Consider the following 25,224-nt stretch of genomic DNA (forward strand, 5'->3'; position numbering starts at 1 on the left):
TAGCATTTGTAGACTTAGAGAAACCTTTTCACAATGATGACTGGAATACTCTCTTTCAAATTCTAAACGTGGCAGGGGTAAAATACAGGGAGCGAAAGGCTATTTACAATTTGTACAGAAACCAGATGGCAGTTATAACAGTCGAGGGGCATGAGAGGGAAGCAGTGGTTGGGAAGGGAGTGAGACAGGGTTGTAGCCTCTCCCCGATGTTATTCAATCTGTATACTGACCAAGCAGTAAAGGAAACAAAAGAAAAGTTCGGAGTAGGTATTAAAATCCAAGGAGAACAAATAAAAACTTTGAGGTTCGCCGATGACATTGTAATTCTGTCAGAGACAGCAAAGGACTTGGAAGAGCAGTTGAATGGAATGGACAGTGTCTTGAAAGGAGGGTATAAGATGAACATCAACTAAAGCAAAACGAGAATAATGGAATGTAGTCGAATTAAGTCGGGTGATGCTGAGGGAATTAGATTAGGAAATGAGACACTTAAAGTAGTAAAGGAGTTTTGCTATTTGGGGAGCAAAATAACTGATGATGGTCGAAGTAGAGAGGATATAAAATGTTGACTGGCAGTGGCAAGGAAAGCGTTTCTGAAGAAGAGAAACTTGTTAACATCGAGTATTGATTAAAGTGTCAGGAAGTCGTTTCTGAAAGTATTTGTATGGAGTGTAGCCATGTATGGAAGTGAAACATGGACGATAAATAGTTCAGACAATAAGAGAATAGAAGCTTTCGAAATGTGGTGCTAAAGAAGAATGCTGAAGATTAGATGGGTAGATCACATAATTAATGAGGAGGTATTGAATAGAATTGGAGAGAAGAGGAGTTTGTGGCACAACTTGACAAGAAGAAGGGATCAGTTGGTAGGACATGTTCTGAGGCATCAAGGGATCACCAGTGTAGTACTCCAGGGCAGCGTGGAGGGTAAAAATCGTAGAGGGAGACCAATAGATGAATACATTAAGCAGATTCAGAAGGATGTAGACTGCAGTAGGTACTGGGAGATGAAGAAGCTTGCACAGGTTAGAGTAGCGTGGAGAGCTGCATCAAACCAGTCTCAGGACTGAAGACAACAACCACATTTTTGATCTTCGTTGACCTTCAAAGACCTTACAGTTACACATCATTGGATTCGTCTCGAAAGCCGCAGTCATAAAACAAGTACCAGACTATAGCATCCCATTTAAAAAACGAAGTTGATCTTCATATCTCTGAAGCGACCACACCGAGCAACAAAAAACCAACGTCATATTATGACCCCCGTTGTCCCATGCAACATATGTCCCGCAAACGTTTCAGCTACTATCATACTTTCGGATTTATTCTAGGTGGCAATAGTTAGTGACTCACCCTGTACTCAAGGTGGTCAGGAAAAGTCTGAAAAGCGTCTAAGGGTGTTACAGGGCAGGTTACAGTCAGAAATAAATGTCACAAAGAAAATTAAATACATTGCGCTGTTTCTGAGTCAATTAGCACTGAAGGTATCCAGTCAAGTTACTGAGTGTGCAGCTTCAAGAAACGGGGTTGCTGAACGTGTTCTTGGTTTGCTTTCCCGGAAACCAAAAAAATGATATAAAAATGGGACATCGACTCAATATCGAACCGACTCAAAGGTTGAGCAGTTTCGTGTGCTGTCATCTACGCTGACACCAACTGACAGTAATTATTCCTGGCGGCGAGCTTGAAATTTGATCACGAACGGTCTGATTGGTTAAATTCAGTGCTATTTATCTCGGAAACGACGCTAGCTATCGAATTTTTTTTTTTAGAATTATTTCTCACGACAAGATACCTTGCAACACCATCAGAAACTTTTCAGACTATTTCTGACCACCCTGTGTAATAAGACAGACGGAATACACATAATTTACATAATGGCGGGTAATAAAACAGTAGACACATAAATACAAAACCACGGAGCCGTTCACACTCGACGATAATCCACACTACAAACTGTTGACACGACGCACAAACACTGAAGATGTCAATGGCACATGTGAACGATGCAGTGTGACGGTGAACACTAAACACAAAACACAACGGCACACACGAGAAACGGATGGCGATGATCTCTGGCGTGCGAATGTTCACGTAATGTGTGCGAGTCCGGGGACCTGCCAAGAGGGAGAGAAGGGTGGGTGGGAGTGAGATGGGAGAGCGAAGATGGCAATGGCAGAGGAGATGGGACGAGGAGTAGAGGGACGGGGGTAGGGGAAGCCCAGGGGAGGAGTGGGGAGAAAGGGAGGAGGCAGGGAAGGAGGAGAGGAGGGTGCCCAAATGAAAAAACACAGGAAGTGGGAGGGAGGATCAAAGTTGGTAGGAGGGGTAGATGGAGGGGAGGAGGGCATCATCAGGGAGGGGGAGCTGGCGGAAGCCACCTTGGGAGAGGGTAAGGAGGGTAGAGAGATGGAGAGCAGGTGGGACGTGGGAATACAGTCACGGCAGCGGTCGGGGGTGGGAGAGGATGGGTGAGACAAGCGGGTGAGGAGGACCGAGTTTTCGGAAGGTTTAGAGGATCCGTACCCGTTCGAGGAAAAGTAGGAGGTGGGGGAACGGAATTAGGTCGTACAGGATCCGCATGGGGGAGGGGAGACGGATGCGAAAGGCGAGGCGGAGGGCACGGCATTCAAGGATCTGAAGGAATTTGTAAAAGGTAGGAGGGGCGGAGTTCCAGGCAGGGTGGGCGTAGCAGAGGATAGGGCGGATGAGGGATTTACAGGTGTGGAGGATGGTGGAGGGGTCCAGACCCCATGTACGGCCGGAAAGGAGCTTGAGGAGAGTCGGGAGCGTGCCTTGGCTTGGATTGTCCGGAGATGGGGGGAATAACACAGAACATAGACATTCTTGTACGTCTTTTGCGGATGAAAAATGTACACTGCTATTGTCGTCCGTTAAAGTTCCATGCTTTATGTAGATAAATAGAAGAACCTGTTGGCAATGATAAAAAATTTCATCAACATTTGTTTAACGTTATACAGGGCGGTCCATTGACCGTGACCGGGCCAAATATCTCACGAAATAAGCGTCAAACAATAAAACTTCAAAGAACGAAACTTGTCGCTTGAAGGGGGAAACCAGATGGCGCTATGGTTGGCCCGCTAGATGGCGCTGCCATAGATCAAACGGATATCAATTGCGTTTTTTTTTTAAATAGGAACCCCCATTTCTTATTACATATTCGTGTACTACGTAAAGAAATATGAATGTTTTAGTTGGACCACTTTTTTCGCTTTATGATAGATGCCGCTATAATAATCATAAAAGTATAAGTACGTCGTATCACGTGACATTCCGCCAGTGCGGAAGGTATTTGCTTCGTGATACATTACCCGTGTTAAAATGGACCGTTTACCAACTGCGGAAAAGTGCGATATCGTGTTGATGTATGGCTATTGTGATCCAAATGCCCAACGGGAGTGTGCTATGTATGTTGCTCGGTATCCTGGATGACATCATCCAAGTGTCTGGACCGTTCTCCGGATAGTTAAGTTATTTAAGGAAACAGGAAGTGTTCAGTCACATGTGAAACGTCAACCACGACCTGCAACAAATGATGATGCCCAAGTAGGTGATTTAGCTGCAGTCACGGCGAATCCGCATATCAGTAACAGACAAACTGCGCGAGAATCGGGAATCTAAAAAACGACGGTGTTGAGAATGCTACATCAACATCGATTGCACCCGTACCATATTTCTATGCACCAGGAATTGCATGGCGACGACTTTGAACGTCGTGTACAGTTCTGCCACTGGAACAAGAGAAATTACGGGACGAAGACAGATTTTTTGCACGCGTTCTATTTAGCGGCGAAGCATCAGTCACCAACAGCGGTAACATCAACCGGCATAATATGCACTATTGGGCAACGGAAAATCCACGATGACTGCGACAAGTGGAACATCAGCGACCTTGGCGAGTTAATGTATGGTGCGGCATTATGGGAGGAAGGATAATTGGTCCCCATTTTATCATTGGCAATGTAAGTGGTGCAATGTATGCTGATTTCCTACGTACTGTTCTACCGATGTTACTACAAGATGTTTCACTGCATGACAGAATCCCGATGTACTTCCAACATGATGGATGTCCGGCACATAGCTCGCGTGCGATTGAAGCGGTATTGAATAGCATATTTCATAACAGGTGGATTGGTCGTCGAAGCACCATACCATGGCCCGCACGTTCACCGGATCTGACGTCCCCGGATTTCTTTCTGTGGGGAAAGTTGAAGGATATTTGCTATCGTGATCCTCCGACAACGCCTGACAACATGCCTCAGCGCATTGACAATGCATGTGCGAACATTACGGAAGGCGAACTACTCGTTGTTGAGAGGAATGTCGTTACACGTAGTGCCAAATGCATTGAGGTTGACGGACATAATTTTGAGCATTGATTGCAACCGAAATAAAATGTTCAAACGTACCTACGTTCTGTATTTTAATTTAAAAAACCGAACTGTTACCAACTGTTCGTCTAAAATTGTGAACCATATGCTTGTGAGTATTACAGCGCCATCTATCACAAACCGAAAAGAGTGGTCCATCTAAAACATTCATATTTCTTTACGTACTACGCGAATATGTAATAAAAATTGGGGGTTGCTACTTTAAAAAACGCAGTTGATATCCGTTTGACCTATGGCAGCGCGATCTAGCGGGCCAACCATAGCGCCATCTGGTTTCCCCCTTCAATCTAGACAAATTTCGTTCTTTGTAGTTTTTTTCGTTTGACGCTTATTTCGTGAGATATTTGGTCCGGTCACGATGAATGGACCACCATGTTTATCACTGTAGCTCGTCACAGGGAAATAGCTTTACTTAAAAAAAAGATACACGACGGTTCTAGTCGCAGTCCAGTAAGCAGTTTTAATCTGCCAGGGAGTTTCAAATAAGCGCACACATTCCGTAGCAGAGCGAAAATTCCATCATGCACATTCTTACGTTCTTGCTTGCACTGTACATGATTTGGCGTGTTTGTTTTATTTGCTTTTAACGTTCAACCTCGCCGCTCGTGCGTCAACAGGCTGCCGCTGTTGAATGATCGCCTGCTGTCGTACCACGGGCAGTACCTCTCCTTTCGCGACGACTTCAGCGCCCAGTGTGGGAAGCAACAGCCAGAGGCGTCGTCAATGTTCGCTCTCGCCGACGTGCTCTACGGCTTCTACTGCAGCGTCTGGTTCAACGAAGCTCGAAGTTTCCTGCCGCTTTACGAAGTTGATTTCTCTACGTTCAGCTATAGTGGAGAACCAAATAAACCTCCTATCGAAATCAAAGGTAAGTTTGATTCTGGGATACACGCGCTTCACGTTTATGCACCGAAGGCTGTTGACTCTACTGTCATTCGAGGAATCAGGTACAAAAAACGCCTGTAGATATTCACTTTTAGATCTTCCGTGATTTTCTACATCACGTAAGATAATTGCGATAGTTGCTCGTGTACTTTCCATCTTCCATCTTTCGACTGGCTGGCAGCTCTCCATCTCTATTTGTCTCTAGCTTACACTTCATTTCGACGTGACGTAGGTTAGAAAATTTAAAAATGGAAATGGATAGGTTAAAGTTGGATATAGTGGGAATTAGTGAAGTTCGGTGGCAGGAGGAACAAGACTTTTGGTCAGGTGAATACAGGGTTATAAATACAGAATCAAATAGGGGTAATGCAGGAGTAGGTTTAATAATGAATAAAAAAATAGGAGTGCGGGTAAGCTACTACAAACAGCACAGTGAACGCATTATTGTGGCCAAGATAGACACGAAGCTCACGCCTACTGCAGTAGTACAAGTTTATATGCCAACTAGCTCTGCAGATGATGAAGAAATTGATGAAATGTATGATGAGATAAAAGAAATTATTCAGGTAGTGAAGGGAGACGAAAATTTAATAGTCATGGGTGACTGTAATTCGAGAGTAGGAAAAGGGATAGAAGGAAACGTAGTAGGTGAATATGGCTTGGGGGTAAGAAATGAAAGAGGAAGCTGTCTGGTAGAATTTTGCACAGAGCATAACTTAATCATAGTTAACACTTGGTTCAAGAATCATAAAAGAGGGTTGTATACATGGAAGAATCCTGGAGATACTAGAAGGTATCAGATAGATTATATAATGGTAAGACAGAGATTTAGGATCCAGGTTTTCAGCTGTAAGACATTTCCAGGGGCAGATGTGGACTCTGATCACAATCTATTGGTTATGAACTGTAGATTAAAACTGAAGAAACTGCAAAAAGGTGGGAATTTAAGGAGATGGGACCTGGATTAACTGACTAAACCAGAGGTTTAACATTAACAGTAGAAATCCATTATTCTTTCGGAAAATATCATGTAAGTGTAAAAAAGTTGTGGAATGTTTTCAAAGAGATAGTATCGACAGCATTTGAGGGATATATACCACATAAGTTAATAAGTGATGGTACCGACCCCCCACGGTACACAAACCGGGTCAGATCGTTGTTGCAGTAGCAACGAATAAAGCATGCCAAATTTAAAAGAACGCAAAATCCCCAAGATTGGCCAAGTTCTACAGAAGTTCGAAATTTGGCGCGTACTTCAATGCGAGATGCTTTTAATAATTTCCACAACGAAATTCTGTCTCGAAATCTTGCAGAAAACCCAAAGAGATTCTGGTCATACATAAAGCACACCAGTGGCAAGACACAATCAATACCTTCACTGCGCGATAACAACGGTGAAGTCACTGATGACAGTGCCACTAAAGCAGAGTTATTAAACACGGTTTTCCGAACCTATTTCACCAAAGAAGGCGAAGTAAATATTCCTGAATTCCAATCAAGAACAACTGCCAAGATGAGAAATATAAAAGTAAATATCCTCGGTGTAACAAAGCAGCTTAAATCACTCAATAAAGGCAAGGCCTCCGGTCCAGATTATATACCAGTCAGGCTCCTCTTAGAGTATGCTGATAAAATAGCTCCATATTTAGCAATTATGTACAACCACTCGCTCACAGAAATATCCGTACCCAAAGACGGGAAAATTGCTCAGTCAAACCAATACCCAAAAAGGGAAGTAGGAGTAATCCGCTCAATTACAGGCCTATATCACTAACGTCGATTTTCAGCAGGGTTTCGGAACATATACTGTATACGAACATTATGAAGTACCTCGAAGAAAACGATTTATTGACATATAGTCAACACGGATTCAGAAAATATCGTTCTTGTGAAACACAACTAGCTCTTTGTACTCATGAAGTAATAAGTGCTATCGACAAGGGATGTCAAATTGATTCCATATTTTTAGATTTCCAGAAGGCTTTCGACACCGTTTCTCACAAGCGTCTTCTAATCAAACTGCGTGCCTATGGAGTATCGCCTCAGTTGTGCGACTGGATTCGTGAGTTCCTGTCAGAAAGGTCACAGTTCGTAGTAATGGACGGAAAGTCATCGAGTAAAACAGAAGTAATATCCGGCGTTCCCCAAGGAAGTGTTACAGGCTCTCTGTTGTTCCTGATCTCTATTAACGGCATAGGAGACAATCTGAGGAGCCGTCTTAGATTGTTTGCAGATCATGGTGTCATTTAACCTCTTGTGAAGTCATCAGATGATCAAAACGACTTGCAAAATGATTTAGATATGTGTATGGTGCGAAAAGTGGCAATTGACCCTGAATAAAGAAAAGTGCGAAGTTATTCACATGAGTACTAAAAGAAATCAGCTAAATTTCGATAACGTGATAAGTCACACAAATCTGAAGGCTGTAAATTCAACTAAATACTTAGGGATTATAATTACAAATAACCTAAATTGGAACGATCACATAGATAATATTGTGGTAGAACAAACCAAAGACTGCGATTCATTGGCAGAACACTTAGAAGGTGCAACAGGTCTACTAAAGAGCCTGCTTACACTACGCTTGTCCGCCCTATTCTGGAGTACTGCTGTGCGGTGTGGGATCTGCATCAGGTAGAACTGACGGATGACACCGAAAAAGTACAAAGAAGGGCAGCTCGTTTTGTATTATCGTGGAATAGGGAAGATAGTGCAACAGACATGATACGTGAATGGGAGTGGCAATCATTAAAACAAAGGCGTTTTTCGTTGCGACGGGATCTTCTCATGAAATTTCAATCAACAGTTTTCTCCTCCGATTGCGAAAACATTGTGTTTGCACCCACCTATATTGGGAGAAATGGTCATCACGGTAAAATAAGAGAAATGAGGGCACGCGCAGAAAAAATTTAGTGCTCGTTTTTCCCGCGTGCCGTTGGAGAGTGGAACGGTAGAGAGACAGCTTGAAGGTGTTTCATTGAACCCCCTGCCAGGCAATTTATTGTGAATAGCAGAGTAATCACGTAGATGTAGAAATACAGGGTGTCCCACTCAAATCTCTCTGATTTCAAAGACCCAGAAAGAGAAGACACATTAGATACAATGAAAAATGCACCACATTGTAGAGCATCTCAAATAATTTATTTGTTTATCATGAATACACCTCTACATGTGAACCACTTGTAGCACGAAGAATATCGAGTCTACATTCAATTTCTTGCCGAGTTCTTTGTAACATTTCCTCTGTTACTGTTGCAATCGTATTATTGATACGATGTCGCAACGCAGGAATGTCGTCCGCTTTGGTCGCATACACTCGGTCCTTCACGAACCCTCACATGAACAAACCAAGTGGCATAATGTCTGGTGGACGTGGTGGCCAGGCAATGGGTCCTCCATGTCCGATCCAACGATTGGGAAATTTATTATCCAGGAACTTGTGAACATCCCTTGACCAATGCAGCAGAGCTCCATCTTGTTGAAAAATGATGTTGAGTTGCAAGTCTTGTATCAGAGGGTACACAAACTGCTCTAGCATGTCCATATACAGTGACTCATTCAGTGTTTGTTCCGCAAAGAACAACGGTCCAACAATGCTGTGGTGCATTGGCCAGCACCAGACGTTTAGTTTAGGGCTATCACGAACATGTTCAATGACAATGTGCGAATTTGCAAACCCCAAATCCGAACATTATGCCTATTAACCCTTCCTGATAGATGAAAGGTTGCCTCATCTGAGAATAAACATTTTCCCAGGAAGCTGGCATCCATATCAATAAGCTGCAGTATATCCACAGCAAATTGTTATCGGCGTGATTTGTCGTTCGGCGTCGGATGTTGCAGAATTTGCACTCAGTAAGCACACATACGAATACGATGGTGAACTACACGATGCAATGTTGATCGAGGTACATCAAGTTGCCTAGATGCTTGACGAATTGACTTATGTGGGCTTCTGAGAAACGTTTGTCTGATGTCCTCCACTGTCTCTTCTGAAACTCCGTAACTTGCACCGCCAGGATGTTTCCGAATACCTCCTATTTCCAGAAACTTCCTTAACTGTTTTCACATCAGGTGGATCACATTCATACGCACGACGGTAATTTCTTTACACAGTAATCGGCGATTTTGTTTCAGCAAACCACACTACTGCTTCCGCGCGCTGCTGCGGGGTCGCCATTTTCACTTCATGCGACCATTCTGCACTCTGGCGACGATACTTTGCACTTCTGACGCGGGAATACAAATTCTTTGAGATGCTCTACAATGTGGTGCATTTTTCACTGTCGTATCTACTGTGGTTTATCTCTCCTGGGGCCTTGACGTCAGGGAGGTTTGAGTAGGGCACCCTGTGCATCAAATAAATTAGCAAAAATTTAAATTACAGATTCTGTAACAGGACACAAAATTCCATTTGTCTTTTAACCAAAACCAAACGAATTCTTTGAACTCTATAAGCATTATAAATCACCCCAGAGGCACTTACTGGATTCGACAGTAGTTTTGTCTACCCAGAAATCGGTATTACAATAAGAATAGCATTTCAAGCGTCAAAAGTCTCTCTATATACACTGAGGCGATGGAAGTCATGGGGTGCCTCCTAATATCTTAGTGCAGCAACTCGATGCGCCATAAACACAACTATTCTTTGGGAGTCCTCTGCAGAAATATTGAGCCATTCTGCTTCTGTAGCCGTCCATAATTGCTAAATTATGTGCAGAATTTGCAGTATTTTGTGAAAGAACTGATCTCAAGGTTACGCCCCACAAATGTTCGATGTGATTCATGCTGGGTAATCTGGGTGCCCATATATGCACTCCAATTGTCTTGAAAGTTCTTTAAACCAAGGGCCAACAGTTGTAGTGTGTGGCGGAGGGTACCCTGAGTACCTCTATCGGTTCTCCCTTCTATTCCAGTCTCGTATTGTTCGTGGAAAGAAGGATTGTCGGTATGCCTCTGTGTGGGCTGTAATCTCTCTGATTTTATCCTCATGGTCTCTTCGCGAGATATACGTAGGAGGGAGCAATATACTGCTTGACTCCTCGGTGAAGGTATGTTCTCGAAACTTCAACAAAAGCCAGTAGCTTGCTACTGAGCGTCTCTCGTGCAGAGTCTTCCACTGGAGTTTATCTATCATCTCCGTAACACTTTCGCGATTTCTAAATGATCCTGTAACAAAGCGCGCTGCTCTCCGTTGGATCTTCTCTATCTCTTCTATCGACGCTATCCGGTACGGATCCCACACCGGTAGCTTTGTAAGTAACATATCGGATTGCTGCAGCGGTAACACCGGTTCCCGTCAGATTACCAAAGTTAAGCGCTGTCGGGCTCGGCTAGCACTTGGACGGGTGACCAACCGGTCTGCGAGTGGGGTGCACTCAGCCCTTGTGGGGCAAACTGAGGAGCTACTTGATTGAGAAGTAGCGGCTCCGGTCTCGTAAACTGACATACGGCCGGGAGAGCGGTGTGCTGACCACATGCCCCTCCATATCCGCATCCAGTGACGCCTGTGATCTGAGGACGACACGGCAGCCGGTCGGTACTGTTGGGTCTTCCAAGGCCTGTTCTGACGGAGTTTACTTTAGTTTTTTTAGTTTGTTGGCAACATGTGTCCACGGCATTGTTGGGTCAGCGCCAGCCTCGAACTCCAGCTCTCATCTACTGAAATCGGCACTCATCTGACCAGGTCACGGTTTTACAGTCGGCTAGGATCGAACCTATATGGTCAAAAGACCAGGAGAGGAGCTGAAAGTGATGTCGTGCCCTTAGAAAAAGGTCTCGCGACGGTCGTCTGCTGCCATAGCCCATTACCGCCATATTTCCCCGCACTGCTCTAACGGACCATTCGTCGTAAGTCCCGCAATGATTTCTGTGTGTTGCTTGTCTGTTAGCACTGACAACTCTACGCAAACGCCGCTGCTCTCGGTCGTTAAGTGGAGGTAGTCGACCACTGCGTTGTCTGTGGTGAAGGGCAATGTCTGAAATTCGGTATTCGTGGCACACTTATGGTACTGTGTATCCAGGAACACTGAATTCACTAAATTTGTATGTCGGCATATCACTATTTCGGGACTGTTTGTTAACTAAGTGTGAAGCATATCCTTAGCACTCAGTGTTAACTGATAATGACAAATATTAAAGATGCGCAAACCTAGAAAATACACACACCATTTACGCAAATCTCTCTCAAACGGAAATACACAAAATTCTGTCCCAATTATTACTGAGTTTATTTCTAACTCAGCAATGTTCTTATTACTGGAAAAAAGAAGATTAGAACCAAAGTACGAGGTTGAGCTGTGTCAAGATGTGGAGACAAATCGGCCGTGCCCTTTCAAGGGAACCAACCCGGCAGTTGCCTGGAGTGATTTGGAGAACCTAAGCCGGGATGTTCGTATGTGGATTTGAATGAGAGTACAATTTGCGCCGACCGGTGAGGCCGAATAGTTCTAGGCGCTTCAGTCCGGAACCGCGCGACCGCTACGGTCGCAGGATCGAATCCTGCCTCGGACATGGATGTGATGTCCTTAGGTTAGTTAGGTTTAAGTAGTTCCAAGTTCTAGGGGACTGATGACCTCAAATGTTAAGTCCCATAGTGCTCAGATCCATATATATAGTACAATGTGCCAACCACTATACTGCCTGGCTAACTTCGTATTACTGCGATGCTGATCAACTTAAAGGGTTTCGACAAATAGCAAGCAGCAGTATAAACTAAGCTACCTTATGGAAAGAGCGCTAAGGGAACTCAATAGCAAAACTGAAATAGTTCAAACGGCTCTAAGCACTATGGGACATAACATCTGAGGTCGTCAGTCCCCTAGACTTAGAACTACGTAAACCAAACTAACCTAAGAACATATTACACATCATGCCCGAGGCGGGATTCGAACCTGCGACCGTAGCAGCAGCGTGGTTCCAGACTGAAGCGCCTAGAGCCGCTCGGCCACAACGGCCAGCTCAATAGCAAAACACAGGGGTTTTCACGAACCGTGCTGGACACTTTAGTAACGCTCTCAAGAAATAACGCCCCGTTTATTTTTGCCACGACCACCAACCGAGGTAGCAGGAAACAGGCCTAGCCAAACTCCATAGTGTTTGGGAAGTGGCGACTCTCCAGTAACTGCAGACATGCTTTCCAAAGTAAACATCCGCCATCCATGTGTGGCGAGCAGACCTCCACAGCTGTAGCTGAGACAGTGCAATTTTGCAAACGTTATTGGCTGAGGCCAGCCAGCAAAGTTGTCGCACACAGCCCACTGATGCTATCAGGGATCGATTCATGCCGACTCCACCCTAGCGAGCTCAGGCTCAGATCCAGAGACTCTACGTCCCAGACAGACAACCCCCAGAAAAACACATGCGTCAGCTGCACACGCAGATAAATCCCCGGTCGTGGCAAACTGAGCGTGCCACCTACCGACAGGCCAGGAAAAAAAAAAATTGTAGCTTTATGTCGTTGTTGTTGTTGTTGTTGTTGTTGTTGTTGTGGTCTTCAGTCCAGAGACTGGTTTGATGCAGCTCTCCATGCTATATCCTGCGTAAGTTTCTTCATCTCCCAGTACCTACTGTATAAGGAAACCCAAAGGCGTTCTGCAAGCAGAGGTATTAATATGAGCATATTCACAACTCACAAAATTTTAATGTTTTTATAGTAGCAAAGAAACACTTTTTCTATGTGACAAAAATGTCGCAGTTGCACCGTTTGACGGCTAGGGGTCCATGAAGGTTTTACTAACGACTGTCAAACATACTCAGAACAACCACATGCTCCATGCATAATGGTTGTAGCCTCAGCCAAACTAGTAACCAGCTCTTCTGGAATGCTTATTCCAGTCTTGCATTCCAAATGCTTTATCTACCCCTACCAACACAAATCCATAGGAGTTCGGCAGCATCTATAAAACTATTTTCATCACACAGCAGTATGAACACCATCTGTGAACATCATTAGTGTTTCAGTGGTTGTCAACCCGATCTCCACTGCCCACGACCAAGTGTTCCAGGTTTCATTATGGACGGTAGGCAGGAAGGATTTTAAAAATATTTTAATTAACTTTTGGTGCGACCGGTAGCCGCGTGGTCTAGGGCGTCTTGTCATGATCCGCGAGGCTCCCCCCGTCGGAGGTTCGAGTCCTCCCTCGGGCATGGGTGTCTGTGTCGTCCTCAGCATAAGTTAGTTTAAGTTCGATTAAGTAGACATAGACGTAGACGAAAGAGCCGAGGAACTGGTGAGTGCAGTACATAGAGCGGTGCGGGCCGCTGTACCAACCAGGAGGAAGGCCGTAGCGGCCTCGCCATCGCCATGGTCGCCCGAATTAGAGGAGTTACGCCAATCTGTCAGAAGGCTAAGGAGAAACTACCAGCGCAGTGTCGTCTGGCTGGAAAGACAAAGATGGCAGTTGCAATACAGGGAGGCCAAGCAAAGATTCCAAAAGGAGTTGCGTGAAGTAAGAATGCGTAGCTGGGAAACCTACGTATTAAACCAGTTGGCCTTAGATCCGTGGGGTCTCCCTTATAAACTAGTAAGAGAAAAAATCCGCTCTCCCCTGGAGTTAACAACGGTCAGGCGAGGGGACGGGATGACGGAGTCTTGGCAGGAAACTGCTGAGGTCCTTCTCCAGTCCCTGCTGCCTGACGACAATGCGGATGAAGAAAATGAAATTCAGAAGCAACTGCGTGACGCATATCTTGTGGACTATAACAACAACACGGCAGTCTACCCATTCTCGGAAGAGGAGGTGGCTGCACAAATAAGATCCCTAAAAAGAGGGAAAGCTCCAGGACCAGACGGCATTGTGGCTGAGGTGGTGCAATTTTTGGCACCCCAGTTAGTCGCGCCGTTAACCCACCTATTCAATGAATGTCTCAGACAAGGAAGGTTTCCCACGAGGTGGAAAACCGCGAATGTGATAATAATTAAAAAAGGACAGGAAAAAGATCCAACCGAGGTTAAATCCTACAGGCCAATCTGCCTATTGGACCTGTTCGGGAAGCTCCTAGAGAAACTGCTGGCTGACAGATTGACGGCTCATCGGGTACTGTGGGGGATGAGCAGCAGGCAGTTCGGCTTCAGGCCGGGGCGGTCGGCATCTGATGCCATCGCTCTGGCGGCCGAGGTCTGTGGCTCGACCCCGCAAAAGTACGTCGTCGGCATCATGGTGGATATCAGTGGCGCCTTTGACAACCTGTGGTGGCCTTCGCTCTTCTCCTGCTTGCGGGAGAAAGAGTGTCCAGGGCCGCTTTATGGGTGTCTGAGGAGCTATTGTAAAGACAGGAAGGTCTGGCTATCATCCCCTAGCGGGAGAATTGGAAAAGTAATCACAAAGGGGTGTCCCCAGGGCTCTGTTTTGGGTCCCCTGTTCTGGGATATCCAAATGGAACCACTATTAGATGAACTACAACAAAGTGAGGAGGTGCTAGAGGTGATAGCCTACGCAGACGACCTCCTTCTGCTGGTCGGCGGCCGAAGCCGAGAAGACATCGAACCAAAGATTGCAAGGGCCATTGAAAAACTGCACCAATGGTGCCTTAACACAAAAATGAAAATATCTCCTACCAAATCCACATATCTACTGTTAAAAGGTCAGCTTATTAGGAATCCCACAGTTAGAATTGATGGCTCGCCAGTTCTTCGGCGACGAGAGGCGCGATATCTGGGAGTTGTAATTGACGAGAGATGGAACTTCGGAAAACACATAGAAGCCGTAACTCAGAGAGCCCTACAGTTACTAAATAATCTCATTTCCATTGGACATAAACGATTTCATCTTCCCCCTCACCTCATTAAACTCTATCATAACAGCATTTTAACCTCAGTAGTGGGTTACGGCTCGGGAGTCTGGGCGCACAGGCTCACGCGGGTCGTGCCCGCCATGATAGTGAGAAGAGTCCAAAGAAATATGATTTTAAGATCAGTGGGGGCCTACAGGACATCACCGGGGGGAGCTCTGTTAGTAATAATGGGGCTCTGCCCGTTGGACATTAAAATACGTGAGCAGGCGGCATGGTACTGGGCAAAGAAGGAATGGAGAAAAAATAATAGATATTATGGGTGTGAGGGTAGAGGACAAGAGGGAAATAAGAAACCGAGGGGAGGAATTGTGGCAGAAGAACTGGGAGGAAGACGAAACGGGGAGAAGAACATTCCGATTTCTACCTGATGTTAAAGAACGCGGGACTATGCAATATTTTGAACCCTCACGTGGACTCATTCACTTTCTCACTGGTCATGGACCCTATCCGACATATCTATGTCGGTTCGGGAAAAGGGCAACCCCCGAGTGTGACTGTGGCGCGGCGGAGGGAACTCCTGATCATGTGATTTTCGAGTGCCCTCTCTTCAACGACGTGGCGACTGCACTCAGAGACAGACTACCGCACAATGAGACATACAATCTACTAAGACAGGAAGACACTTTCCGTATCTTGAATGCTCTGGCGGAGGAGGTATCGCGAAAGGTCTTAATAGAATATTTGAGGGATCAAGAAGAATAGATATAGAACTCTCAACCAACCGATTATGACCTGGTCCCAGTCCCATACCGCCTGTGCGTGGAATGGCCGACTCCCTTCAGTTGGAAACCGCCATGCATAGGATCAGGGGGATGGGATCTTTTGCACCGATCATGACAAAGCACCGATTATGACGTAGGGTAAGCTAGTTGTAGTAGGACGTAATTAGAATACTAACATAGGAAGCTGCAGCGATTACTAACCTTGGCCGGCCCAGTGCCAGGGGCATGCTCCCCGGGGTTAGCTCGAGGAGCCTGGCCACTCCAAGTAGGTTTATATAATTGCTGGCACACCTGTGACGCTGCAGTTAGTAGTTAATTCTAGGTTAGAAGTAGGAATAATCAAACTGCCCATTGTTGTTGTAGGAGACTAACACACCTTAGGAATTAAATAGTAGCTCACTAACAAAAAAATTGTAATCTAAGCTGCAAAAATTTTTTCAATCTATGTAACAATAAATGGCCCACTAATCATGTAAGGAAGTGGGTCACATATGTATAATTACTATTGTATTATTGATATGTCAATAAAGATTTTTTTTTTTTTTTGAAAAAAAAAAAAAAAAAAAAAAAAAAAAAGTAGTGTGTAAGCTTAGGGACCGATGATCTTAACAGTTTGGTCCCATAAGACCTTAACACAACTTTTTTAAAAAAGGAAAAAAAAATTAAATTAATTTTTCATAAAACTTTGACATGAAGTACACTGTGTGATCTAAAGAATCCGGACATCCCCAAAAACATAAGTTTATCATATTAGGTGCATTGTGCTGCCACCTACTGCCAGCTACTCCACATCAGCGACTTCAGTAATCATTAGACATCGTGACAGAGCAGAACGCGGCGCTCCGCAGAACTCACGGACTTTGAACGTGGTCAGGTGATTGGGTGTCACTTGTGACATACGTCTGTACGCGAGATTTCCACACTCCTAAACATCCCTAGGTCCGCTGTTTCCGATATGATAGTGAAGTGGAAAGCGTACAGGCCGACCTCGTCTGTTGACTGACAGAGACTGCCGACAGTTGAAGAGGGTTGTAACGTGTAATAGGCAGACATCTATCCAGACCATCACATACAAATTCCAAACTGCATCAGGGAGCACTGCAAGTACCATGACCGTTAGGTGGGAGGTGAAATGGTTCAAATGGCTCTGAGCACTATGGGACTTAACATCTGAGGACATCAGTCCCCTAGAACTTATAACTACTTAAACCTAACTAACCTAAGGACATCACACAACACCCAGTCATGACGAGGCAGAGAAAATCCCTGACCCCGCCGGGAATCGAACCCGGGAACCCGGGCGTGGGAAGCGAGTGGGAGGTGAGAAAACTTGGATTTCATGGTCGGGCGGCTGCTCATAAGCCACACATCACGTTGGTAAATGCCAAACGACGCCTCGCTTGGTGTAAGGAGCGTAAACATTGACGATTGAACAGTGGAAAAGCGTGTGGAGTGACGAATCACGGTACACAATGCGGCGATCCGATGGCAGGGTGTGGGTATGGCGAACGCCCGGTGAACGTCATCTGGCAGTATGTGTAGTGCAAACAGTAAAAAGTTGGAAGCGGTGGTGTTATGGTGTGGTCGAGTTTTTGATGAAAGGGCTTGCACCCCTTTTTGTTTTGCGTGGCACCATTACAGCAAAGGCCTACACTTATGTTTCGAGCATCTTGTCCGTTCCCATTGTTGAAGAGCAATTCGAGGATGGCGATTACATCTTTCAACACGATCGAATACCTGTTCATAATGCATGAACTGTGACGGAGTGGTTACAAGGCAATAACATCCCTGTAATGGACTGGCCTGCACAGAGTCCTGACCTGATTCCTATAGAACACCTTTGGAATGTTTTGGAACGCCGACTTCGTTGAAAATGGTTCAAATGGCTCTGAGCACTATGAAACTGAACATCTGAGGTCATCAGTCCCCTAGAACTTAGAACTACTTAAACCTAACTAACCTAAGGACATCACACATATCTATGCCCGAGGCAGGATTCGAACCTGCGACCGTAGCGGTCGCGCGGTTCCAGACTGAAGCGCCTAGAACCGCTCGGCCACTCCGGCCGGCGCCGACTTCGTGCCAGGCCTCACCGACGGACATCGATACCTCTCCTCAGTGTAGCATTCCGTGAAGAATGGTTGTCATTCCCCAAGAAACGTTGCAGCACCTGATTGAACGTATGCCTGCGAGAGCGGAAGCTATCATTAAGACTAAGGGTGGGCCAACACCATATTGAATTCCAGCATTACCGATGGAGGGCACCACGAACTTGTAAGTCATTTTCAGCCTGGTGTCCGGATACTTTTGATCGCATTGTGTATTTGGTAATTAGTTATTTTATATGCTTGAAGTTCCTGTAACTCTGCTTTATAAATTTTACGAAGTAGAGTTATTTTCCTAATTCATATGTAATCGTTACTATGTAGCAGGTGGGTGGCTAGAAAATGTTACTGGTAACAGAGATACGAAAGTGGCCGGTAGGTGAAAATGTTGACTAGCCCTGGAATAAATCTTCATGGACTGCTATCAAGCAAATGGTCCACCTGTGACATTTATGTCATACAAGGAAGTGTTTCTATCTCTTCTAAGCGCACTAAAATTTTGTGTAGATAGTTTTTTTGTGCCCTATATACAAACGGCTTCATCTAATTAGTGTTGTTTTGTAAATTTCTCATACATGAACTGTATATAATATATCCCATAGATTCCATTTTTATTTAATGAATAAAATTTCGATCTCTAATTTAACAGTTAATTAATAATGTTTCGACATTTCGGCCCCTAATTGAATAGTTTGTAGAACCGACGCTTGCAACTGACTGCGCAGCGATCCCACTGCCGTCAGCATACATTTCGCGTAGGGACCACGGAGACAAGATACGAGAAATTAGACCCGATACGCAGGCACATACATAGTCGTGTTTTCCTCGTTCTATTTGCGAGTAGAACGACTAGCTGCGGTAAAGCGTCGTTACGCATCGCACCGTACTGTGGCTTGCGGAGTAAGCATGTAGATGTAGACAGCTAATTGCACAAGACAACTTGCCAATATTTTTGATATAAATGTCATTACTCTGAACTACAGTAAATCTGAGAAATATCTGTGTGGATGTGTGTTAACAAGTGCGGATCGTTCTCAACGACTCTCATGTGACTGCATGGAGTTGAGAAAGAGGGCTCTGTCCACCGAAACACAGTGTACTAGGCTGCCTCAGTAATCAGTCACGATTTATGATATACTACATTTAGCCCTGTGCAACCAGGTACTTGAAAATACATAGAAGAGCTAAAGAAACTGGTCTAGGCATGTGTATTCAATTACAGAGATATCTAAACAGGCAGAGTACGGTGCTGCGGTCGGCAACGCCTATAAAAGACAACAAGTGTCTGGCGCAGTTGTTAGAGCGGTGGTAGGTTATCAAAATTTAAGTGAGTCTGAACGTAGTGTTATAGTCGGCGCACGAGCGACAGCACACGTCATCTCCGAGGTAGCGACGAACTGTGCATTTTCTAGTATGACCATTTCACGAGTGTGACTTGTGTGGTGTCACCGCCAGACACCACACTTGCTAGGTGGTAGCCTTTAAATCGGCCGCGGTCCGTTAGTATACGTCGGACCCGCGTGTCGCCACTATCAGTGATTGCAGACCGAGCGCCGCCACACGGCAGGTCTAGTCTAGAGAGACTCCCTAGCACTCGCCCCAGTTGTACAGCCGACTTTGCTGGCGATGGTTCACTGTCTACAGACGCTCTCATTTGCAGAGACAACAGTTTAGCATAGCCTTCAGCTACGTCATTTGCTACGACCTAGCAAGGCGGCATATTCAGTTACTATGTCTTCTGAACAGATATTGTGACAAATGTACCGTCAAGAGCGACGTTCATCAATAATGGATTAAGGTTAAGTATCAAACTAATTACGTCCGCTTTCTGAATTCTAATTCCTCGTCATGTTCCAGACCTCACGTCAGTATAGTTCTTCCCTCCTCACACCAGCCTGCGTGAGCTAAAACGCGTGCATTTCGGCCTCCACTACTAACATGGTGTTGGCTCTTCTGCCAGCACAACAACTTGAATATCAGGAATCCGGTAAAACATCAAATCTCTGACTTCGCTGCGGCCGGAAAAACATCCTCCAAGGACGGGACCAACGACGACTGAAGAGAATCGTTCAACGTGACAGAAGTGCAACCCTTTCGCAAATTGCTGCAAATTTCGATGCTGCACCATCAACAAGTGTCAGTGTGTGAACCATTCAGCGAATCATCATCGATATGGACTTTAGGAGCTGAAGACCCACTCGTGTACCCTTGATGAATACACGACACAAAGCTTTACTCCTAGCCTGGACCGTCAACAACGATATTGGACTGTTGATGAGTGTAAACATGTTGCCTGGTCGGGCGAGTCTCGTTTCAAATTGTATCGAGCGGATGCACGTGTACAGGCATGGAGACAACCTCATGAATTCAAGCTGGTGTAGGCTTTGTAATGGTGTGGGGCGTGTGCAGTTGGAGTGATATGGGACCCCTGATACGTTTAGATTCGACTCTGACAGATGACACGTACATAAGCATCCTGTCTGATCACCTGCATCCATTCATGTCCATTGTACATTCCGACAGACTTGGGCAATTCCAGCAGGGCACTGCGACACCCCACATAACCCGAATTGCTACACAGTGACTCCAAGAACACTTCTGAGTTTAAACACTTCCGCTGGCCACCAAATTCCCCACACGTGAACATTATTCAGCATTTCTGGGAAGCTGATAAGAAGAGATCTCCACCCCCTCGTACTCTTACGGATTTAGGGACAGCCCTGCAGGATTCATGGTGTCAGTTCCTTCGAGCACTACTGCAGACATTAGTCGAGTCCATTCCGCGTCGTCCTGCTGCACTTCTGCATTCACGTGGGAGTGCTACCCAATATTAGGCAGGTGCACCAGTTTATTTGGCTCTTCAGTGTTGCTTCTAACTGAAATAATATACGTATAAGCACTGTTAAAGTTGACGCATCTGACTGTCTTGCTATCATAAGGGATTCCCTAATTCTTAAGTAATTCTCATATGTATGCGTGAAATTCAAAGTATGGGAAAATGTATACGGAAGCGCTCGCGTTAGAGAAACGTGTGGGTAGCATGAACTCTACCTGGTTGGAATTAATTGCACAGATATACAAAACTTATAACCATTTAAAGCTGATAGCACTGTGAATTATCTATCGTATACTTTCATAAATAAATCGTGCTGTCTACATAGGCTAATTTCCTTTAAATTTAATAATGGGTTCTATACTAAAAATAAAACTTTTTGCTCTGCGGTCGTGTGTCAGTTCCAATAGTAAATTTACTTAAGTAAACTTGTTACGTAAAGAAAGTTAGATCCAGCGAAAACTACTATCTTTTGTTGTATTTGCTTGATACTGTATCACGATTACGTTACAACTAAGACCACCGATGTAATTTACCACCTTTACTGGCTTTCTTCTATTTTTCTGTTGCGATCAAAAAAAGTAACTTTTTACACTTTTGTGTATCTTCCCGTTTAAGAGAACTTTTTGTAATAAACGAATTATTCGAATAGAACATCCGAAGCATGCTTCTCATTTAGTTTCAATTAAGAATAACAGTTTTCCTCTTGACAACTAGACAGTCATAACTTCATTAATCTCTTTATGAAAACTTCATCGCAGTTACAATTATATGGAAAATGTTGATTATCTTTGCCTTCCTTAGGACGACTTTTTCCAACTACTATATACTTAACGCCTTTCCTCTTTGTTTCAAATATAAGCCGTAGAACCGAAATCGGAGTAGCGTAGAGTACAAGCAAAAAATTTACAATACCACTGACGGTCAGCACTAAAAACAAAACAAAAAAGAAGGAAAAAAGGAGCTAGGTGCCACCATCACTTTTAACCACACAATTTTACGTTTGTTCAAAGTTCACACGTTCTGCAGGTTTTGACATTAGCCGTCCCATTACAGTCCCTAGGTTGAGTGGTCACTCGACACGATCAACAACAATACGTGACAGGTATGTGGTACATAAAGTGTTCGTGGTCTATATCTAAAAAACGCTAGGGCGTATTATAGCTGTAGGAACAAACGAATCTTCCGTGGATATACACTAGAATCTATCACAATAAAGTAACACTCTTGGGTTACTACTTTCAAGACCAAAACACGAATTCTCCATCAACAAAACAGCCACAACAACAGGCCCCTCCAACCATCTCGGAATTTTGACGATCTAACGCGCCAATCAGACAAAATTTGGCACGATATCCCTCAGGAGCAGTCCAACAACTCTAACAGTCAGTGCAGTGCCAAGACGAATAAATGCTTACATAAGGACCAGAGATTATTATTGATTTGCTCAATTTGTGAAGCTATTGCTCTTGAATAAATAGCCCAGTTTTCCTGATCTTTACATGTATATCATATCTACCGATTTCTGTCCCATTCGGATAATTCCTTCGTGGTGCGTGTTCTTTTTTTTTTTTTTTTTTTTTTTTGGCAATACAGAATCAGTGAAAGTCCATGTGTTGATAGTTCCTTGGACTCAGAAATCCCTTCTACTGCATTTCCAACGTCATATCAAAGTTCATCTTCTGCTGCAGGTCACTTCCAGCTCGTATAGGACTTACCCAATACATTAACTTACAATCTGTTTTTCTCGATACTTGCAACCACACCGAGGTATAGTTCACCGTAGTTGATAAATAATCATTCCTATTAACAATTTTTAGATCACACACCTTTGTTTCTTTAGCCAACCTGGTCGATAGCGAGTTGCTGACGACACAATAGTGACTCTGGTTTCGTCTTCGAGTACCATTTTTAAACCGGCATCGCTAAGGTATAATTCATCGTAGTTGACAAATAATCACCCCTATTAACATTTATTTAGATCATAAACTTTTGTTTCTGTGCCAGCCTGATCGACTTCCAGTCCCTGACGACACAATACTGACTTTGGTTTCGTCACCTAGTACTATTTTAAAATCGACATCGCTATGTGATGTCACTTCTGGGTTGTTAATTGCTCTGACCTCTTTTCAAATGGTTCAAATGGCTTCGAGCACTATGGGACTAGACATCTGACGTCATCAGTCCCCTAGAATTTAGAACTACTTAAACGTAACTAACATAAGGACACCACACACATCCATTCCCGAGGCAAGATTCGAACCTGCGACCGTAGCGGTAGCGCGGTTCCAGACTGAAGCGCCTAGAACCGCTCTGATCTATTTTGCCAGTTTCATTTGTTACTTCTGTTTCTGCCGTCTCTCTTGATGGTCATTTATTTTCTCAGTCGAAATTTTCTGGCTTTAATTGAGAATTTTGTCTTTCTGCCACGATCCCTTGCAGTAGAAGTAATTACCTCAATTCTCAGATTACCTTCCATTCGGAAAGTGGATGCACTCAGCGACTGTATGTGAGTTATAAAGTCTCTCTCACTCATAACACACACACACGGTATAAACATCATAAATAGAAAATACTCTCGAACATATACTTCGTTAGGTTGGCAACAAATAGCTAAACATACCAAAGAAGATGAAACACGTAATGGAGTCGCAATATTTACGTTGTGAAAAACAGTGTGCGACGAAATAGTTGTATCGAGTGGCAAAAGAACAATATTCCACCACGAAAAAGAGTGAGAAACATGGTGAACAGTTTGTGGAAGGCGAGAACACAAAGATGTGATTATACGGCAGTGATAAAAGTGGTAGTGCGACCTTCAGACCAGATGTGAGGAAACGCAGATCAGCAAATCGTAATTACTTTTTTTACAAAAAAATCACGTAGTGAACTGTTGAATAATCTATCTAAAACTAACAAAACTGTGTCGTCATAGATCCCACAGAAGAAGCCTTATAACAGGCGAAGGCGAAACGCGTCTGGGATAAATAAAGTAACTAGCAGCAGGAAAAGGCAGTTTCATTTACAAAATAAGTATTTATATGCTTGCTGCGGAGGATGGACACACAAACAAACTTGTTAAATGTTTCAAAGCTTTACGGTCCTTCAGAGTAGTCACCAGAATTGTGTGTAACCAGTTGGCAGTGATGTGGAACTTGTAGGATAGTTTCAGCAGCGCCAGTTGTGTTGATAGATCGAGAGGAGCGGTCTATTTCCCGAATCTCTGTAGCAGGTCTGAACCGAATGCCAAGTAGTGCTTCCTTCATGTTAGGAATCAAGTTGAAATCACAAGGGTTTAAGTCCTGGGACTGTGGTGGATTGCAGGCTGTGTTTCAAAAATGAACAGCTTAGACAAAGAAGCAGCTACACTTTCTGCACAGATCCGCCCATCATTTTGCAGGAGAATGTCCTGTCTCGTGTGGCACAGCTTGCGACTGATTTGGCCGATCGATGGGGCTTGATTCCTGAGATGAAGAACCTCTTTATGGCATTCGTTTCAGAACTGTCACAGAGATTCTTCAGGAAGTAGACCGCTCCACTCGGTGTATCAACACATCTGGCGCCGCTGCATGTGCCCTACGACTTCCACATTGCTGGCAAGGGGTTATACACAAGGACAGGAAAACTTGGAAACATGTGTCTGCTTTGTATAAGTTGTAAATAAATATTTGCCTCTATTACAGTTCCAACCCTCGTAGTTCTTAAGAATGGACCTCAAATCATATATCGATAGGAAACGCGAAATGGCTGACAGCTTCAGTGTGGTGTAAAAACACAAGCTCATCTTCTACTGAGGACACTGTAGGGCGACCATACTTTGTGTGCAGCGCTTTTACGAATAATTTATAATTTAACCTGTGCCCTATTAGACCTCTCTGTGCATTTACCACTCCCTATGGGATTCTGAAGTAACAGAACTCTACCATCTAGTGAAGAAGATGTACGAGACAGGCGAAATACCCTCAAACTTCACGAAGAATATAATAATTCCAATCCCAAAGAAAGGAGATGTTGACAGATGTGAAAATTACCGAACTATCAGTTTAATAAGCCACAGCAGCAAAATACTAACACGAATTCTTTACAGATGAATGGAAAAACTAGTAGAAGTCGACCTCGGGGAAGATCAGTTTGGATTCCGTAGAAATGTTCGAATGAGGCAATACTGACCATACGACTTATCTTAGGAAATAGATTAAGAAAAGGCAAACCTACGTTTCTAGCATTTGTAGACTTAGAGAAAGCTTTTGACAATGTTGACTGGAATACTCTCTTTCAAAATCTGAATATGTTAGGGGTCAAATACATTGAGCGAAAGGCTATTTACAATTTGTACAGAAACCAGATGGCAGTTAAAAGGGTCGAGGGGCATAAAGGGGTAGCAGTGGTTGGGAAGGGAGTGAGACAGGGTTGTAGTCTATCCCCGACTTTATTCAATCTGTATATTGAGCAAGCAGTAAAGGAAACAAAAG

The 25,224-nt window shown here is 44.2% G+C and overlaps 1 protein-coding gene across 2 annotated transcripts in view; it reads left to right on the plus strand.

Moving 5' to 3' along the window:
* LOC126210629 (uncharacterized) overlaps positions 1–25,224 on the plus strand; it is a 186,270-nt gene that overhangs the window by 154,316 nt on the left and 6,730 nt on the right. Inside the window, exon 6 of one of the 2 annotated variants that reach the window (XM_049939932.1) lies at positions 5,030–5,280. The exons of the other annotated variant lie outside the window; for it this stretch is intronic. Within the exon in view, the coding sequence (XP_049795889.1) occupies positions 5,030–5,280 (251 nt within the window). The remainder of the gene's footprint in view (positions 1–5,029; positions 5,281–25,224) is intronic. 2 annotated transcript variants of the gene reach the window in all.

This window comes from Schistocerca nitens, chromosome 10, assembly GCF_023898315.1.
Source record: "Schistocerca nitens isolate TAMUIC-IGC-003100 chromosome 10, iqSchNite1.1, whole genome shotgun sequence".
Taxonomy (NCBI): domain Eukaryota; kingdom Metazoa; phylum Arthropoda; class Insecta; order Orthoptera; family Acrididae; genus Schistocerca; species Schistocerca nitens.